The sequence below is a fragment of the Carcharhinus amblyrhynchos genome, chromosome 13, assembly GCF_965287045.1.
Source record: "Carcharhinus amblyrhynchos chromosome 13, sCarAmb.v2.hapA, whole genome shotgun sequence".
Classification (NCBI taxonomy): domain Eukaryota; kingdom Metazoa; phylum Chordata; class Chondrichthyes; order Carcharhiniformes; family Carcharhinidae; genus Carcharhinus; species Carcharhinus amblyrhynchos.
Genome location: NC_137336.1, coordinates 31,450,439 through 31,471,409, shown reverse-complemented (window position 1 = coordinate 31,471,409; position 20,971 = coordinate 31,450,439). Strand labels below are relative to the sequence as shown.

Below are 20,971 nucleotides of genomic sequence, written 5' to 3'. Positions count from 1 at the left end.
CAGCTTATATTTGGCTAAATGCTCAGTTACTCTGTTCAAGAATCAATTTTAATAACTATTACATCAGACAAATGGGGCTTTAATTTCCTAGTTTAGCTTTCTTTTTAAGTCGTGGAGCTACAGCCAGTGACAATTTCTGAATTACAGGTGTTTTCAAAGATCATGACCAACACGTCGACAGCTTTCTCAAATTAAATGGGGTGGAAATCATCAGAATAAAAAAATTGCTGCAGATGCTGGAAATCTGACATAAAAACCAAAAATGCTGGGAAACTCCAGCACAATTGGCAGCATCTGTGAATAGAGAAAGAGAGTTAATGTTTTGAGTCCATGTAACTGTTCTTCAGAGTTAGAGAAGAAGAATTGTGATGGAAATGATGCTGTACAAATGAGGTGGAATGGTTAAATGCAAACTGGGTGAAGGTTTTGCAGAGCACCCTTTGCTCAGTCTGAAAGCATAGCCCCAACCTTCCTGTTGCTTGCAATTTCACCTCAGTATCTTGCCCTCATGCCTACGTATCTGTCCTCGGCCTGCTGCTATTTCCTGATAATAAAGCAGGGATTTAATAGGTGGAGAGCATTCGCTGATTGCAAAGTTTGATTCCCAATACCCAAATTGGAGCAGCAGCACATTACAGTCCTTGAGACTCAACACTGACTTCACCAACTTTAGACTGTGACCATTCTCTGCCATCTCAAATCTTCTTTAAATTCAAATTTATATCTGTCCCAATGCAAACACCTAACACCCTCTCCCACTGGGCCTTCTGTCACTTGTTAAGTTCTACTTTCACTGATCACTGACCTCTGTTCTATTGGCACATTCTTATCTCATTGCATTATCAGCACCCTCCATAGTTCTTAAACATCCTCACTCTTGTATCCTACAGATCTCGTTGCAATCTCTCCTAGCTCCCATTTATCACTGACCTTCCACTTTGCTCCACCCACTCCAAACCCATTTACACAGTAAATTATCCAACGCATTTCTCCCTCTCTTTAACTCTATGGAAGAGTCATATGGATTTGAAACATTAACTGTTTTTCTCCCCATAGATACTATCAGACCTGCTCAGTTTTTCCAGCACCTTCTTTTATTGTATTGGAAATCATCAGGTTCTGAAGTTTCACCGATGATTAATGACATTAATTTCTCCATCACCATGTTTTAGTTATACTGAATCTGCCCTTGATTTATTTCTGGCTTTCCTTACATCTTCGTGGCGAAAAACTGCAGCAGGCGACGGTGCAGAGGGACCTCGGGGTCCTTGTGCATGAGTTGCAAAAACCCAGCTTGCAGGTGCAGCAGGTGGTCAGGAAGGCGAATGGGATGCTGGCCTTCATAGCGAGGGGGATTGAATATAAAAGTAGGGAGGTCTTGCTGCAGCTGTATAGGGCATTGGTGAGGCCGCAGCTGGAGTACTGTGTGCAGTTTTGGGCGCCGCACCTGCGCAAGGATATTTTGGCCCTGGAGGGAGTGCAGAGGAGGTTTACTAGGCTGATACCGGAGTTGAGGGGATTGAGCTATGAGGAGAGGCTGAATAAACTAGGCTTGTACTCGTTAGAGTTTAGAAGAATGAGGGGAGATCTCATTGAGACGTATAAGATGATGAATGGGATGGATAGGATAGAGGTGGAGAGACTCTTCCCGCTCAGAAAGGACAGTAGGACTAGGGGGCACAGCCTCAAGATAAAGGGGAGGCGGTTTAGAACGGAGTTGAGGAGGAACTTCTTCAAAGGGTGGTGAATCTCTGGAATTCTCTGCCCATTGAAGTGGTGGAGGCTGCCTCGCTAAATATTTTTAAGAAGCGGGTTGATGGGTTTTTGATAAGAGAGGGGATTAAGGGTTATGGGGAGAGGGCGGGAAAGTGGAACTGAGCCACAACAGATCAGCCATGATCTTATTGAATGGCGGGGCAGGCTCGAAGGGCTACATGGCCTACTCCTGCTCCTATTTCTTATGTTCTTATGTTATTTGACCTCTAACTTTTCTGACAATAAAGCAGGGATTTAGTAGGTGGGCCACATTCCCTGATTGCAAAGTTTGAGCTCTCCAAAAGCAATGGTAAATACCCAACATGAAAACTTTAACTTCATCTCCTCTAGAGCCAGACACAAAACCTCAACCACAACCCTCCATCCGTTTCACTCCCACCGACACACACAAACGCAGTCACTGCAGACTGGACACGCCCGCCTTGCGACGCACGCACAGTCTTGCCTTGTTGGCTCGCCCGCCTGTCTGGACACGCATGCGCCGTCTTGCCATGTCGGGCCCTGCGCCCTCCTCGATACGCATGCGCAGTCTTCCATGTTGGCCTCCGCCCCCCTCGAAAGGCAGGTGCTATCATGTCACGTCGGGCGTCGCTCTCGCCCGGACGCGCACGCGCAGTCATTACCATTCCCGGACATCACTTTCACCCGAACACGCATGCTCATAGACGCAGGCACTCCTGAAAACTCTCATTTACGCATGCGTAGCTCGATTACCGTCGTTAACCCGAGAACTTTTTTAATAGCGGGACTTGGGTCCCGTCGCGAATTGTAAACTTGCTCTTTTCTTCGGTGATATTTACTAATCAGCGCAGTCGCTGTTCGGTGGGATCGCCCAGCGTAGGTGCAGCCGCTACTATACGCAGGCGCCTGACGAGCGGAAGTGATGTGGTGGTGTCGGTGGCAGTGTTCGAGCGGCTTCCTGTGGTGCTTTGTCCCAGTTTGTAACAAAGTCTCGGAGTGAGTGGAGGGCAGCCAGGTAGGAGCATCAGCCTGTCCTTGTGTCAGTGAGTGGAGCGTGCAGCTAGGTAGGAGTATCAGCTCGAACCTGTACCAGTGAGTGGAGAGTGCAGCCAGGTAGGAGCATTAGCCCATCCCTGTGCCAGTGAAAGAGAGTGCATCCAGGTAGGAGCATCAGCCCGAACCTGTACCAGTGAGTGGAGTGCAGCCAGATAGGAGCATCAGCCTGTCCCTGTGCCAGTGAGAGTGAGTGCAGCCAGCTAGGAGTATCAGCCCGTCCCTGTGTCAGTGAGTGGAGAGTGCAGCCAGGTAGGAGCATCACCCTGTCCCTGTGCCAGTGAGAGAGAGTGTAACCAGTCTGCCATGAGTGTACACCCACATTTTGCTAACACCATCTTGTTAAACCTATAGTCTGCAGCACCCAGACAGGCCACTCTAGTCCACGTCTCACACCCCAAACTGCACCCCCCCCCCCACCCTGCTGCTGCCGCCTTTCAGTGTGGTATCCAGGGTAGCTTAGAGCTTGCCAATATTCTCTCCAGTTTACCTTCTAGTCTAATTTCACCTGCGCGTGGGATACATTAGGTAGTGGCCTGTTTGTCTGCTCCTGAGGGCTATCAATACAAATGTAACTTCTGCTCTGAAGGTGTTTCTGTGTAAGTGTATGTGGCAAAGTATGTTTCGCCGAATCCTGACAAAGGCCCTATCACTCACTGTTGATTCAAAATGTTGTTGTGGACAGTACTGCTGGTTAAGGCAATTTACAGTTATGTCTTGTGTGTTTTTGTACTTTTGTTGCAGCTGATGAGAAGGAATGCAAATTTTTGCTTTCAATTTGCAAATATTAAATTGTGTCTTTAACTGTAAACCAATTTAGTAGGCAGAGTTTAGTCCTCATTTATCATTTGTCAACAAGGATACCTTTGATAAACTGTAATTTCTTGTATTGCAAATCTGAGTAAGCTAAAACCCTTTGATAGCTTACATTCATTCTTGCACCAAACCTGATGCATTAGAAATTATTTACTATATTGGATGGGGTAGAGATTCCATCCTGTAGTTGATCTGCTATCTTTATAATTGCAAGCATTCACAGACTCCAGGGCAGATGACTGAACCTTTTGTCTCTTAACACAAGAGTCATAGTGACATTGTTATGAGATGTTCAAGTACAGTCTAGGCTAACTTTACAGTTGATGGGGAAGTGCCTTGTTTTTGCTTCTGCTTCCTGGAACAATGTTATCCCCTGGATTAGCTGTTAGCTGCATGTAGTTGATTTGGAATCTTGATATCGCTAATGCATTTTTGATTACTTATAAAATGAGTAAGACATTGATCTCATTTGTATGCATTGTGTACAAATCTATTCTTTAGCATTTTGTTGGTAAGATGAAAAGAAGGGCGTGCTTCACGTGTGTACTTTATTTTCTTAGCTAGCCAATATGTGATAACCACTAAAATGCAGTTTGACATGGGTAAAAATGCAACACTTCTTCCATCGTGGAAGCACCAGAACACTGTGGAAAGTGGAGATGTCATTGTTGTTTACTCATTCAAATGCAAAACTTGTTCACAGCTAGTGAAGAAAGCAAATCCAAACATTAAAAGAAAAACAGTATCCGGTTGCTTTCTAGACGAAGAATAGTGATGAGTCGTATGTGTCTGCATTTTCACCTGTAAGCTGTGATGAAGCTAAATCATTGCTTGCAACTGGTGAGCAAAACCATGCAAGATGTATTGAGATGCGCTCAATTTATGACAAAAGTTCTAAACTTTACTGAATAGGAAATATTGGAAGCTGTCACCAAATGTTGATGATGTCTATCAAACAAGTATACACACAAAGTGTATTCATCTGTATTGCATGTAAGCTAGTTAAAATTTATGCATTTGGCTATTCATGATTTTTAAGAACACCACTGGATTATGAACTTTCCTTATGAAGGATTGTACCTATAGTTCTATCACTCCAAATTTCAGTTGGTTGAGATGTAATAACCTGATCATTATGCCAATGTATTTTATCAGAGCTTCACCAGATATAACACTTTAATTAGACTTTTTGCTTGCTACTGGTTGAGCCACACACCATATGGTATCTCTTGCAAGTTTCTTCACTTTTAAATTGTGACCAGATTATTCATTTTTTTTTAACTTAGCCTTGTGCTGGCTTAGTTTCAGACATTTACAGAATCATATTAGTTGGAATGCTCCTATAGCATTTTAAAAATGCACTTATTGTATCACCGATGTTCAATTTCTGTGCACTGGGGATTAAGGTGAAAAGATGTGCTAAACTACTACTCTGAATTATCAAAAATATTCTGTTCGATGTCTGTATAATATCTACCAGGAAGAATCTTGATTACTTTGTTCCAAAGAGTTAAATACTTGTTTCTTTCTCTTTTTCTTGTAGGGAGTTATTACAATGGCTGAGTTTAATAATTTCAACACAGATTTCTTTCAGTCAAGTTATAGCATTGATGACCCAGGACAAGCTACTTATGACTACAGTGCTGCAGGGGATCCTAACCAGAACAGGTCAGTGGCTGGAACCAACTGTGATAGGCTTACCAGAGGGCTTTAGTATTTTTCATCCATTTGCTGTTTATACCGACCTGCATTAGTGAATGTTCCTGTGCAGTACAGGCTGCTGTGACAAGGTTATCACAGGAAAATCCTCATTAATGTGGATTGCTGTTGGGGGCTAGATTCTGGTGCCATTTCTGCTCCTGGCAATACAAGCAGGATTAGTATGAAGAAAGACAATTTGAATGCTTTGTAATATTTATGGTGGCATTTGGCCACTTTATAGATCAGATAACTTCTAACTTTCAAACATCATTTCTTCTTAGTCCCTCCAGGGTGTAATAGGCTGAATGGCCTTCTGTGCTGTGTCACTGTGTGGCTCATCTACCATTTGAGGGAGGAACTATTTCCTAATTACAAAACAAGGAGTTTCAGTCATTGGCTGTGAAAATTAAGCATAATTAATCTTCATTGGTATTTTCTAATTCTTTACCCATAGCATTAAACTAGATGAAATACATGGAGCGCTAAATCTCTTCTCTTGTGAAATGTCTTTTGAAGCCATGATCTAAATTCTCTCTAAGCTATGTGAGCAAAAAAGATTAATCTCTGAATTATTTCTTTCCCATTTCTGTTAAGTCAGAGATTCAAATGAAAGAGAAAGTAGCCATAGTGAAGAATTGAGAAGTATGATGCAGTAAATAGAATCATAGACTAATATAGTCCAGGAAACCATTTGGCCCATAGTGCCCACTCTTTGGAAGAGTTCTACTTCCTAATGAAGCTTATCTCCAAATTCTGTAGCCTGCAACTGGATCCTGAACTTCCTAACCCATAGACCACAATCAATAAGAGTAGGCAACAACACCTCCTCGATCATCCTCAATACTGGTGCGCCACAAGGCTGTGTTTTCGGCCTCCTACTATACTCGTTATGAACCTATGGCTGTGTGGCCAAATTCCCCTCCACCTCGATTTTTTCAAGTTTGCTGATGACACCATCGTAGTGGGTCAGATCTCAAACAATGATGAGACAGTGTACAGGAATGAGATAGAGAATCTAGTGAACTAGTGCGATGACAATAATCTCTCCCTCAATGTCAACAAAATGAAGGATATTGCCATCGACTTCAGGAAGCGTAGAGGAGAACATGCCCCTGTCCACATTAATGGGGATGAAGTAGAAAGGAGCGAGAACTTCGAGGTTTTAGGTACCCAGATCACCAACAAATGTCCTGGTCCCCCCCCATGCCGACACTATAGTTGGGAAAGCCCACCAACACCTCTACTTTCTAAGAAGACTAAGGAAATCTGGCATGTCAGCTACACCTCTCTCCAAACTTTACAGATGCAATGTAAAAAGCATTCTTTCTGGTTGTATCACATCTGGGTATGGCTCCTGCTCTGCCCAGGACCACAAGAAACTCCAAAAGATTGTGAATGTAGTCCAATCCATCATGCTATCCAGCCTCCCATCCATTGACTCTGTCTACACTTCCCGCTGCCTCGGCAAAGCAGCCAGCATAATTAAGGACCCCCCAATACCTTGGACATTCTCTTCTCCATCAGGAAAAAGATATGAAAGTCTGGGGTCACGTACCAACTGACTCAAGAACAGCTTCTTCCCTGTTGCCATCAGACTTTTGAACGTTACATTAAGTTGATCTTTCTCTACACCTTAGCTATGACTGTAATACTACATTGTGCACTCTCGTTTCCTTCTCTACGAATGGTATGCTTTGTCTGATAGCACCCAAGAAACAATACGTTTCACTGTATACTAATACATGTGACAATAAATCAAACCAAAAAGCTCGTTTTTCCCCCTTTGTCCACTTACTTTTTAAAAATAAAATTTCCTCGTGTCATTTCTCGCACTTTGACTAAACACCTCAAATCTGTGTCCTCTGATTTCTGATACTTCTGTGTTTGCAAGTATGCCTCCTTATTAACTTCATCAAAATCATTGATTCTGAACACCTCTGACAAATCACATTTTAACATTCTGTGCTCTGGAAATAATCCCATTTTCAGTCTCTCCATGTAAATGAAGACTCCGAGGGCACCATTTTTAGCACCTTCAAAGAACAGAATCTCTGAGCAGGAGGTGGATACAAGTTAGAAGCAAGAAGAGAGTCTGGACTACCTTCTAAGGAATAGAATTTTTCTTTTATTTGGCTGATAGAAACTTGATATCTTAATTGTTATGGTGGCCAGAAAGTATGATAAGTAGGATGTCTAATGATTTTTATTATCTTCTTTTGCATACAGGCAGTATGATAGTCACACGCAGCAAGCTGGATATTTTTATCCAACAGGGTCACAACAGCCATACACAGGACAAATCTATCAACCTACACCAACCTTCACTCCTAGCTCTCCACAGTCAGTATATGGTAACAGTTTTGAGGACGAAGCACCATTACTAGAAGGTAAAAAAAAAAGTGGTATTGCCTTTTTACTTCTGCGAGGAACTTGCAACAAGATCTATAACTGCTGTAAAAGTACATTGTCTGACCTGTGTCTTTTATATGTGCCAATCCACTGGGATGTGGCTAGATCCCAACTGCATCAATCTTCAAATTAACATGCAAGAATAATGTTTACCAAATATTTTTAAATTTATGCTCTTTGTGCCTGACAGTTTGCTTAGCAGTGGTCTGCCTACCCCAGCTAAAGGATAGTACATTTGTGGCACTTAGACATGTCTGAGTTTCTTATTATATGTTAATGTTACCTGAGTTTCCAACTTATTCCAATGTTAACTCTGGGAGTGAAGAACAGTAAATTGTGGCAGATGTAAAGTGCTACATCAATGTACAAAGTATTGAGTTTGAAAAGTATTTTGTAAAACAAAATTAATGCTTCTTGAAATATTGCAAATTCCTTTATTACTCCACCCCTGATTGGTGTCAGTGCGCAATTGCGTAGCTAAGGAGCTGACTGGTTTCCAAACCTTTTTTTTTGAGTCATGGAGGTTTACAGTATGGAAACAGGCCCTTCGGCCCAACTTGTCAACGCTGCCTTTTTTTTTGGAAACCTCAAAGCTTGTCCCAATTGCCCACATTTAGCCCATATCCCTCTATATCCATGTAAATGTCTAAATGCTTTTTAAAAGACAAAATTGTACCCGCCTCTACTACTACCTCTGGCAGTTTATTCCAGATACTCACCACTCTCTGGACACTTTTGTATCTCTCTCTTCTCATTTTAGACCTATGCCCTCTAGTTTTAGATTTCCCTACCATTGGGAAAATATATTGACTGTTTGGTTGATATATGCCCCTCATTATTTTACAGACCTCTATAAGATCACCCTTCAGCCTTCTACACGCCAGAGAAAAAAGTCCCAGTCTGTCCAGCCTCTCCTTATAACTCAAACCATCAAGTCCCAGTAGCCTCCTAGTAAATTTTTTCTACACTCTTTCTAGTTTAATAATAGCCTTTCTATAATAGGGTGACCAGAACAGTTTTCCAAGTGTGGCCTTACCAATGTCTTGTACAATTTCAACAAGACGTCCCAACTCCTGTATTCAGTGTTCTGACCAATGAAACCAAATTTGCTGAATGCCTTCTTCACCACTCTGTCCACCTGTGACTCCACTTTCAAGGAGCTATGAACATGTACCCCTAGATCTCTTTGTTCTATAACTCTCCCCAGCGCCCTACCATTAACTGAATACGTCCTGCCCTGGTTTGCTATAAACTAACAGGTTAGTACTGTGAAATAAGGGACAGTAAGCACACTCACCTAACCTTTGTGACCAAATCGTTGGTGTGCTTGGATCTCATTAGCATACCTATCTAATTGCATGTTTCAGTCTGCAGCCACCACTCCCACTCCCCCCCCCCACCCCCAACTCATCTCTGACCTTCCAACCTTCATTAGTTACTGATATGCCAGTAGGGATTTGTCTCGTTATTTCTCTCTGCCCATTACCGGGGGGAAAAAAAACACGTATACTTAAATTGTTAACTTTTCAATGTAACCTGCAGGAAGTAACATTTATGTTGAAAGTTTACCTCAAGCATATAATGTCCATGCAATTGATTTTATTTAATTATATGGGGTTTCTCTTTAAAACTTCCTTCATGTTTGTGTTATTTTTCCAAGTATTATTCATGTTAGCACTTAACTGGAAAGTACATTTATCAGTTTATTGCATGGTTTTGTTTTCTTGCTTTTAATGCCCTGTTTGACTTTGATTTTCTTTTAAATTCTATAATTCTGTAGAACTGGGAATTAACTTTGACCACATCTGGCAGAAAACACTGACTGTCCTCCATCCACTGAAAGCAGCAGATGGAACCATTATGAATGAAACTGACCTGGCTGGGCCCATGGTTTTCTGTTTGGCATTCGGAGCCACTTTATTACTGGTATGCGGTGTTCGGTATTTTGCTGATAAGCTAATCGCATTGCCCTGCTTTGGGCCTGACTTATGCTGATGGCGTGCTGCTTGTCTGACACCCAAAGCAGAAATTTCCTTTAGTTACATATTAAAAACACAAAGTATTGTTTTTGATCCTTGTCACCAACTCCAACCCTTAAATAAAAGCTGGAAACGCAGGAAATACTTAACAGATCAGACAGCATATTTGGAGAAAGAACAAGAGTTTTAAGTCGGTGAAGTTTGGTCAGAAATCATTGACTTGAAACATTAGCTGTTTCTCATTCCACGCGTGCTACGCAAGCTTGAGTATTTCCAACATGTCGTCTTTTATTTCAAATTTCCAGCATCCAGGAATATAGTTTTTGGACGATATCCCTTTCCCTGGCCATTGTCTGAGGCTGAAACAGTTGTTTCCAACCATAGTACCTTATTTGATATGGAACTAAAATCCATTCCATAGCCATGATAGCCAATTTCAGTCAGTGCCACTACTCAGCTGTTGCTGAAACTTTCATCTGTTGTTGCTAATTCCTAGACTCATCTAATCCAATATTTTCCTGCACTCTCCATAAACTGGCATTAATTGAAAACTATTGCTGATATGCTAACTCGAGCCCTGTTATGGTTTGGACTTCCTTTGCCATTTTCTAAAATGTTGTTAGTGTTATCCTGACTGAAATTACTTTGTGATCCAAAATTACTTTTTTTTAATGTCCTTTTAAGCTCACAGAAGCAACCTACCTTCATGCTTCTGATTCTTATCCAAAGACCTTGCTGAAAGTGTTTCTGTCAGCATGGAAACTTAGCCATGGTAGCTCTTTGGTTGAACCATCCCTCCCCCTTCAACACTTGCTTACTGACAAAGACTATCAACTTGTGTGAAGTACCAGAGATCAAGCTATTGCAGAAGTACTTCTTAACATCAGGAATCTTTTCTGAATTGAGGTGATGCAGAGATGGGTAAAATTAATAGATTATCGTTGAACTTTTGTATATGTCAAGATGGCACTGCAGTCCTAAGAATAAGAACATTTTTTTCGCATCCAAATTCAGCATTAAGCTCAAAATCAGGTGTAGTGTGGGTTTAGAGCAGTGAAAGCTTGTAAGCTGCCTAAAGCGTACATTTGAACTGCAAGACAAATTTGCAGCAACATTTTTATACTTTGCTACTAATTTGCCTGTGGTGTTGCCCAGGGCCTGCTGATGTTTAAATATAATATCGTATATGTAAGAACTAGGAGCAGGAGTAGGCCATTTGGCTCCTCGAGCCTGCTCTGCCATTCAATAAAACCATTGCTTATCTTTTCGTGTACTCAGCTCCAATTGCCTGCCACCATAACCCTTAATCCCTTTACTGTTCAAAAATCTATCCATCTTTGTCTTAAAAACATTCAACAAGTTAGCCTCAACTGCTTCACAGGGCAGGGAATTCCACAGATTCACAACTCTTTGGGTGAAGAAGTTCCTCCTCAGCTCAGTCCTAAATCTGCTCCCCCTTATTTTGAGGTTATACCTCCTAATTTTAGTTCACCCACCAGTGAAAACAACCTCTCTGCTTCCATCTTATCTATTCCCTTCATAATCTTGTATGTTTCTATAAGATCCCTCCTCATTCTTCTAAATTCCAATGAATATATCTGTCTACCCGGTCTCTCCTCGTAAGCCAACCCTTTCAACTCCGGAATGAATTTAGTGAATCTTCTCTGCATCCCCTCCAGTGCCAGTACATTCTTTCTCAAGCACGGAGACTAAAATTGTACGCAGTACTTGAGGTGTGGCCTCACCAGCTCCTTATATAGCTGCAACATAACCTCCCTGCTTGTAAACTCCATCCATCTAGCAATGAAGGACAAAATTGCATTTGCCTTCCTAATTCCCTGCTGCATCTGCAAACCAACTATTTATGATTCGTGCTAGGACACTCGGGTCCCTCTGCACAGCAGCATGCTGCAATTTTTTCACCATTTAAATAACAATCCATTTTGCTGTTCTTCCTACCAAAATGATGACCTCATTTATGAACATTGTACTTCATCTACCAGACTCTTGCCCACTCAATCTATTTATATCCATTTGCAGACTTTGTGTCCTCTGCACCCTTTGCTCATCAATCATCTTAGTGTCATCTGAAAACTTTGACACACTACACTTGGTCCCCAACTCCAAATCATCTATGTAAATTGTAAACAATTACAGTCCTAACACTGATCACTGAGGCACGTTACTAGTCGTTGATAGCCAACCAGAAAAACACCCATTTGTCCCTACTCTTCACTTTCTGTTAGTATGTATACATGTTCAATAGTAACAAACCTCAGGAAAACTTTTATGGTTAAGAAGAAAATACTTCTCAGGGTCACATAATAGCCAGAGTCTATTAACTACGTTGTGTAGGAAACGTTGATTTTGCAATTTACTATAGAAAATGTTATCAAACAATTGCAACAAGGGAATAAAGTTAGTGGCAGGGAGTGCATGCACTGTGACGTTCTGGTAAATAATCTGAAATTTTATGCCCTATATAGTCAATTTCGCAGCATGGAGAAGACATTCCATCATAAATACTGAATCTGAGATCTGAGGAAAACATTAGATCCACACCAATACTGATTTTTCATGGCTGCGAGCCTGGTGTTTTGATCGTAATATTTTATCATAGTTCATCTTACAAATGTAATGCTTTCTGTACTGCCTCAAAGACAACATGGAAACCAGCTATATGGTACTTAACAATTATGTAAGATATTTCTATATCAAAATAAACATTGCCTTTTTAATTCCTTCCAGGTTGGTAAAATCCAGTTTGGCTACGTGTATGGCATCAGTGCTATTGGGTGTCTCGGCATGTACTGTCTGTTGAACTTGATGAGTATGACTGGTGTTTCCTTCGGCTGTGTGGCCAGTGTCCTTGGATATTGCCTGCTTCCAATGATTATCCTGTCAAGTTTTGCTGTAATTTTCTCCTTGCAGTAAGTATCCAACCAAATGCTAACAAACTTTTTAATTAAACTTCGCAGTGACACAATTTCATTTTTAAATACAAGAACAAGTAAAAGATTTCTCTTGTATAATAGTTGGAAATATTCTTATGTGAACCCTATGATTTTATTATATACATGATGATGATAGATATTTTGAATATACATATGTTTTCCTACATGTGTGATTATGAATCCTGCTGATGCTCAGTGCAAGGACATCCCAAATCACAGAAGGGAAACTTGGAATGCCAATTCTTAACTTTATTTTACTACTTGGAGAAGAAATGTGAGAAAAGAGATGAATCTTGATGAGGAACAGGAGTCCGTCTTGTAAATTATTCAAATAACAAAATGTTTATTAAACTTTAAAGCACAAAATAGCAAAGGCAACAGTAAAGAACAGCATTTACAATTAACTGCACCAATGATTTTACTTAAATTACCTCCCCAATTCAGATCTATCTACTTTCCTAAGCTCTGAGAATACCAAAAGCAACATCCCATAATTTTAACATTGAGCTAAATCCAACAAATAAATACCATATTGTAGCTTTCTTTTGGGAAACATTTCTTCTAGTTTGGGGTAGAATTTATGGGGTCTGACACAGATAGACTTCTGCTGCTTTCTTTTCTGCACAGTAGCTTGATTCTGAGAGAGAGCTCTTCTCTGCAACTAGGCGTGGTTGTGATCTAGGTCCCTATTCAGCTGGTTTCTACTTTGCTTAATAAAGTATCTGTTGCACCCTGTTACTCAGTTATTCTGCATCTCACAATTCTTTAGTGCAGCTAAATCCCTATCAGTTTCAATTTTTTTATCCAATTTTTTTGCTTTTCGTTCATTGCAACTTCCTAAGCATGTAAATGGTTCTGTTCCACAATAGAGTAGGACCTATTCACATTTAAGAAATGTTTATTGTTGTGATACTAGAACCTGCTGAGTAGTGTGTACTTTGTGTATATTGGTACAAACAATATGCTGATCTAATGTTTCAAATAATTTGTTCTGAGAGATCAGTCTGACCTCTTGTGTACAGAAAACTGACTGAATTCATGAATGTTTTTGTGTTTGTATTTTCATTACCATGTGCCACATTACTGTGTGCTCATATCGAAGGAGCATGAGGACGAATCTGTCTACTTTAGCATGTTTAGTTTAGCTTGATATTGATGGCTGTCAGCCTTGTTAAAATTCTAACAGTGAATTGGTGGAGGAAATCAGAAATCAGCCTTCACTCTGATTAGATTTTTTCACAAAGTAAAATGTTTACAAGTGGATTGTTCTTAATCCTACTCGCTACACCAATATCAGTAAGTGTCTCTTTATATATGCTCAAATAATTAATGCCCTCTACCTGTTTTTGCTTCACTTTAATTTACAAAATTAACAGATTTTTTCCTTTAAACAAATCTTATTGCTCGTAACAGTATTTTGAAACAAATTGAAGAAAGAGAGAATGATTTCCGTATTCTGTATATAAAGAATTACAAGACACCTGTTTTCTCAGACCACCAATACTCTTGGTTCAGACACACCTTTTCGGGAAATGATCAAAATTGATGACTTGCGTTAACCATTTAATCTTAAGAGATTTTCTTCTTCATGATAGCCAGATGAATGATTAAATATTTTTCACTTTGGCTTTTTGTAGAGTGGTATGTTATCCACCAAGGAATGATTATTGATATAACATTCAATGGACAAACTTTTTCCTGTACATTACCTGTATTGAATTTTCCAAATAGAATCCCTCATACATTAATTCCACAGGACCCAGTGTTTCCGCAGCTAAAGTATTTTTAACAACCCTTTTTACTTTCTTAGCTTCTCTGTCTAAAAGACAACCTTTTTCAATTTAACACATCAAAAATGTTAGATAACAACCAGCTGCACTCGAATACCCATCAGGAAGACTAGCATAGGAGCATCACTAAAATTTCATTTTCTCTGAGCCACCCAACGATGGCAACTGAGCACGCATTTCTCTATTTTTTTAATGTTTCTTTTGCCCTTTCCCTTAGGAGGCTTCATCATTCTACTTTGTTCCAATATTGGATAAGCATTGGTCTTGTCTGAGTGCATAATCAATCCAGCTGACTAACTGTTTTGTTTCTTCTTTAGATGTGACATCATCTTGCTGTGTTGACTAAGCATGACTAAACAGGATAGAAGTAACACCCTGTAAATAAGATTGCTGATTTTAGTTACTCCAGACCCATTCTGCTTTATTTGATTTGATTTATTATTGTCACATGTATTAACCTACAATGAAAAGTATTGTTCTTCTGTGCTATACAGACAAAACATACTGTTCGTAGAGAAGGAAACAAGGGAGGGCAGAATGTAGTGTTACAGTCATAGCCAGGGTATAGAGAAAGATCAACTTAATGCAAGGTTCAAAAGTCTGATGGCAGCAGGGAAAAAGCTATTCTTAAGTTGGTTGAATACTGTAACTATTTAGTTTCCAACTGCGCCTTCAAAAGAAATGCTATATTTTTCTGCACACCAAAGGACAAAAGATGAATGTGCTGCCTTTGACTCTCTTTCCAATAAAATGGTTCAGGCTTACGGGATTAGGTTAAACTGTGTAAATACCGAGACAGGCTGCTGGTTGATGGAAACATGGAATTCAAGTTCTTTGTTGTTGATGCACAGATCCTGTGTTAATAGTACTACTGTACAGCAAAGTAAAAGAAGCTTGAAATCAAATCAATGGATGGAAAGTTAAAGACTACTGTGGCTTTTTAACAGTCTGTGTCAGACCTATTAAGCTATATTGCATTGCAAAAAGTTGCAATTGTACCAATTATTTGTGTAAAATTAAATTTACAGCATTAAATAATCTTGCATCAGCTCTTTTGCCACCTTCATTTCACCACAGTGGCATTTTACTTTGAAAATGATATTTTTACAATGTATTTGTGGAAGGAAGAATTCTAAACTCTCATTATACTCAAAATGGATCAAAATTTGGGAAAACTTGCCTTCTTTCACTGTCTTTCCTCCCCATGAAAGGTAGATGAGGTGAAAGACTGAAGTGAAAGGAGCAATAGGGCAATAAAAAGTACATGAGTTACACTTGCTAAGGCAGCACTTGGAGGACAAAAGTGTTTCAAACATTTTCATTTTTATTCCAGTTAGAGTCTGATTCGAAGTAAAAAGAAATCTCCGTACATCTGAAGATTTTTGGTTGCACTTTTTGAACTATCTATACTCTCTGTAGTGACACCTCACTGAAACCAAAGTACAGAATGCTGATGAGTAGATTGGCAGAGCCAAATCTTAAGACCTCGGGTGTTCATAGGTACTGTTGAAATTTAACCAGCTAAATCCATACAAGCTCACTAGATCTGTGACTTATCCCACGAGGACCATGCTGCCAATTAGAGATTTAACTTGCAGGATTATCTAAAGCAAGTCAGAAGAATGATGGGTGGAATCTGAAGGGTTAAAGCTGTGACCAGTTAGCTTGGCACAAAGATATGTAGTGTTCTGGTATATCAGGTACTTATTTGACTCAAATATTTAATGACTAATTGTGCCCCAGGAGATTTATCTGGATTTTAAGTTCTATAATCAAACAGTAGTTCTTTTAATGTCTTTGGTACCTCATCTTTATTCAAAGAATAGATTATGATTTATTTCCAGCAAAGACAGTTTTATGTATGTGTCCAAATGAAAACTTGTTTTGTGAATTGCTTCACCTTTTACCCAGGTTTGTATGCAGCAATATGATTAGCATATTAAATGCTTTATCTGAAAAGTTGTCAACACTGCTTAACTGCTCACTGATTCTGTGTAAAATAAATTTGCTGATTTAAAGGAGCTTGATGTTCACAAGTTAAAAAAACACTTCAGTGTAAATTTTGAACAATTTAAAACCAGAAGCTATGTATGGGTATGATTTGATTTAAATGTTTAGTTGCATCTTGGTGCTGCTTCACAAGTTGCCTTAACTGCCTTAATTAGCTAATCATAAGCTGCAGATGCCAATGTGATTGTGCATCTGTTTTATGGTGAAATATGTATTAATGGCAGACGGTAAATGTATATCAGCACATCTCGTTGAGATTTTACAGTCATTATTTCACTACTGTTTTTAAAAAAACTGAATATTTGTCTCAATTCAAAATGCTACTGAGTTGTATCAAATCTGTTTTTACACAAATGTTCTAGTTTTCAAATTCCTATCATGGAACTCAGTGAAAAATTGTGCTCTTTTTTACACCATGCTTGCACTGCCATCTACTGGAAATGGCCAAAGTTAAGTGACCTGCCTCATTTAACCTGGATTTAAATTCTTCCATGTATTTAGTTTTATTATGGGAAATCCTACATTTTAAACTTGTTCTTCAAAATATGATAACAAGAAAACTGGATGCAATGAAATATTTGGTGTATTTAAGGAAACTGTTAACTTGAGACAGGCATTTATTTAGAAGTGTTTCATGTGGACTACCTAATGTTTGTTCTTTTCCCACCAGAGGAATGCTGGGTGTAATCATTGCTGCTATGATTATTGGCTGGTGCAGTTTGTCGGCGTCTAAAATCTTCATCTCTGCCTTGGCAATGGAGGGACAGCAGTTACTGGTGGCATATCCTTGTGCTTTGTTATATGGAGTTTTTGCTCTGATCTCGGTTTTCTAAATGGCTTTGTGAATGGAGTACGGCTCCACGTTCTGAACTCAAAACTGAAACGGGATGCAAATGGTTTAAACATTTTCCAGCTTCCTGCCAACAAAATAGTTGAAACTCTTCTGATTCCAAGTTTCTGGGGAAGCAATTGGACAAAATGCCTTGTATTCTTAAATTTTCACTTTAAATGCTACAGAAAAAAAAAATCCATTTCAGTGGTCGAAGGTGTCATGAGTACAGACTGGAAATCAAAATATTTTGTCTTTACTTTTGACAGCAGGCTTCACTGATGGGGCTTATAATAATATATTAAGTGGTTTCTCCTCTGCCTTGTAATGCAGTTTCACCTTAATGTGGGCACAAAATCGCTACTGGTTCAGACAAAATGTTTATTTTTGTTGTGAGCTGGGCTGTTGGGACCACTGCAAAGTATTCCTTCAACACCTGTTTAAATAGAGAAATTAACTGTCCTTGGTGGTATTTATAACTGTAGCAAGAACTGAGTGCAGTACTGATGAGCAAAATTCAATATTTAAATCCAACTTTATCCATCTGGTAGATGGACCAAAATAAACTTCCCTCTCAAGGGAGAGAAATTTAATACTGGGAAGGAAGACGTATAAAATGAATTGCACACCTATATGTTGTCAAAGAAAATTCCTCGTGCTGCAGAGAGCAACTTCATGTCTTGCTTTGCAGCATAGATAAGATTTGCAAATTATAGTCATGATTTGACCACAGTGTTTATTTGGGAGGGGAAGAAGTAATCTCATTCCAGCTCCATTCTGTAAATTTCAGATATTTTAATTTTTTTTATGTTGCCTGTTTTTTTTCTGTTCTCCTGTTTAAGCATCTTGTCCTATCCAGTATATTTGTAATAAACTGGTTAATTTCCTGTTCAACACTTGGGTATTGCTGTTATTTTGTCAGTAACTTTGTAGAACAAACACTGCCCTGAACTAAACAGAATAACACTTCCTTTGCTGGAAGTACTAATGCTATCCTGTCATAGCACTAGGGCTTAAAGCCGTATTCCTAGAAGTCTTAAATTGGGTTTCAATATCCAGACTCTTCACAAAGGTATCTAGATTTATGTTGAGGCTGGAATTCCTCTGTTCTAATGGAAGTTTAAAAATGAGGTTATTATTACTAGGTGTATAATGTTAGAAATATACACCTTTGCTGCTATTCATTGCTATAATTATAGACAATGATTGTTACTGAATCATTGAAGGTTTTCAACTCCTATTTTGAACAGATCACCAAAGCATGAATTCCAATTTATTGCACAGAACTGCAACACAATCCCTGTTCATGATTAAGTCTCCATCATTCAGATCTGATGAACCAAATGAAACATAGCTGCTGATTGTTAAACATGTGAGAGCAAACAAGAAGGCAATTTGTCTATCCAGGATTTTGACATCAACCTGCAAATCCATCATGAAGTCCTTGTATACTCCTTCCAACTCACTGATTAGTTTAGTATATAACCATCTGATTCAGGCTTGTCCTTAATATTTGTATTTTGGGACATCAGTTGCACCAGAATAATGTCATCACTCTTATACCTTTCACTTTCCAATAGGAATCATAGGATAGTAATCATAAATACAACTTGTTTTTTTTTTAAATCTAAAATAGCTTGAGATCAATTACGTTACTGTGGTGGTAACAGAGTTGGGCTCTTCGATATTAGAATTTTCCTGAACACACTAGGAACTCTAGCTGCATGTGATCTTTACATTTCTACAATCATAGTCTATTTCCAGATAAGCAGTTTCCCATTATCACTACTCTATAATTCTTGCACACTCTGCAATTTCCTTGCAAGTTTGTTCCACTACATTTTTTTCCACTAGTCAGTAGCAAAACTATACTGAGCAATGTAACTGCACTGTCCTTCCTCCTTAGCTCTAGCCAAACAGGGATCCTTGACCCCTCTAGATCATCCTCTCTCCCTAGCACTGCAATGTTTTTAATTAATGCTGCTCCCTTCCTGCCTTTCTTCCTGTCCAATCTTTCTTGAACACCTTGTATCTTTTTTTATTTAAATTTGATCATGGGACCTGGGTGTTACTGGCTGGGCCATCATTTATTGCCCATCCCTTGTTGCCTTTGAACTTGTTGGGCTGTTTCAGAGGGCATTTTAAGAGTCAACCACGTTGTGGGTCTGGAGTCACACATAGGCCAGTCCACATAAGGGTATCAGATTTCCTTCCCTAAAGGGCATAAGTGAACCAGATGGGGTTTTACAACAATCAACAATGGTTTCATGGTCATCATTAGACTTCTAATTCCAGATGTTTATTGAAGTCAAATTTCACTAACTGGCATGGTGGGATTTGAACCCAGGTCCCCAGAGCATTGCTGTGTCTCTGGATTATGAGTCCAGTGCTGACATCACTGTACCACTGCATCTTCCAAATTTAATACCCACATCTGCCCTCCTTTGAGTCAGATTTCCATTATCACCACATCATATTCTCACATGAGTGTGTGTACCTCACCAATCATATTTGCCACATACTACTCGTTCACATACATGCACTTTATTATTTGCCTTCTTATGCTGAACCACCTAATAACTTACTACTTCCTATTCTCATACTATCTATCACTCCAAATATTCTTTTCTGGCTCCCACATCCCTGCCAAGGTAGTTAAACTCTTTCCAATAGTACAAGGAAATTATTTTTTGTTGTTTAGCTGCAATTGGTCTGGTCTGCACAGGTCCCAACTCTCCCAGAACAGAATCCAAAATCATCCCTCCAGCACCATTTCTGCAGCCGTGCAATTATTGGGGGAGGTGACGGCTGAGTGGTATTATCGCTATGCTATTAATCTAGAAACTCAGATAATGAGTTGGGGGTGCAGGTTCAAATCACCTCACAGCGGATGATGGAATTTGAGTTCAACAAAAAAAAATCTGGAATTAAGAATGATGACTGTGAAGTGATTTTTCTGGTTCACTAATGTCCTTTAGGGAAGAAATCTGCTATCCTTACCTGGTCTGGTCTACATGTGACTCCAGAGCTACAGCAATGTGATTGACTCTCAACTGACCTCCAAAGGCAACTAGGGATGGGCAATAAATGCTGGCCAGCCAGTGATGCCAACATCCAACAAATGAATTAAAAAAAAAACCTGTGTGTGGTATCGGGACTTTAAGGTCCTGCTAGCTTATTCCCTACCTAGCACTTAAACTACTATGATATGGACCAGATCTGCTGGTTGCTGACAATAGGTAATCTGGCCACTCACTGAATCCTTGACCCTGGCATCAGGGTGGTGACATACGTTCATGGATTCACATCTGCGACACAGAAATGTCTGTCCTGCACCCTGCCTCCCCACCCCCCACCCCCCAATCAAATCTGCTTTCAATATTGCCCTTCTGCTCTCCTTTGAGCTCCCCTGTGCAGCTGAGGAGATATCTTTCTGTCACATTGAGGAGTTGTACCTTAAAAGATCCGTATCTCAAAGACAACAGTAAATCAGTTTTGTGCATAAAGTTAGTTATGTTAGTTTTAGTGGTCTGCTGAGAGTCATTGAGGCAGAGAATCTGTTTGAACCTTCCTCAATAAGTTAGTTCTGAGAAGCAGCAGCTCCAAGGGCAACTAGGGATGGGCAATAAATGCTGGTCTGGCCAGTGACACCCACATCCTGTAAATTAATTTTAAAAATCTGGAACTTGGGAG

General features: G+C 39.6%; 1 protein-coding gene across 2 annotated transcripts; it reads left to right on the top strand.

Annotated features, from left to right (window-relative positions):
• The first annotated feature begins 2,470 nt into the window (after window positions 1-2,470).
• Window positions 2,471-18,172, top strand: yipf5 (Yip1 domain family, member 5). 2 transcript variants are annotated; one of them, XM_080201472.1, is made up of 6 exons: window positions 2,471-2,752; window positions 5,150-5,274; window positions 7,534-7,694; window positions 9,497-9,642; window positions 12,444-12,625; window positions 17,120-18,172. In XM_080201472.1, the coding sequence occupies exons 2-6, from the start codon at window positions 5,162-5,164 to the stop codon at window positions 17,280-17,282; spliced, it is 765 nt and encodes a 254-aa protein (XP_080057598.1). In that variant the 5' UTR covers window positions 2,471-2,752; window positions 5,150-5,161; the 3' UTR covers window positions 17,283-18,172. The 2 variants fall into 2 exon arrangements, with proteins under 2 accessions (XP_080057598.1, XP_080057599.1); XM_080201473.1 differs by having other exon boundaries at window positions 2,713-2,733.
• The last annotated feature ends 2,799 nt before the right edge of the window (window positions 18,173-20,971 follow it).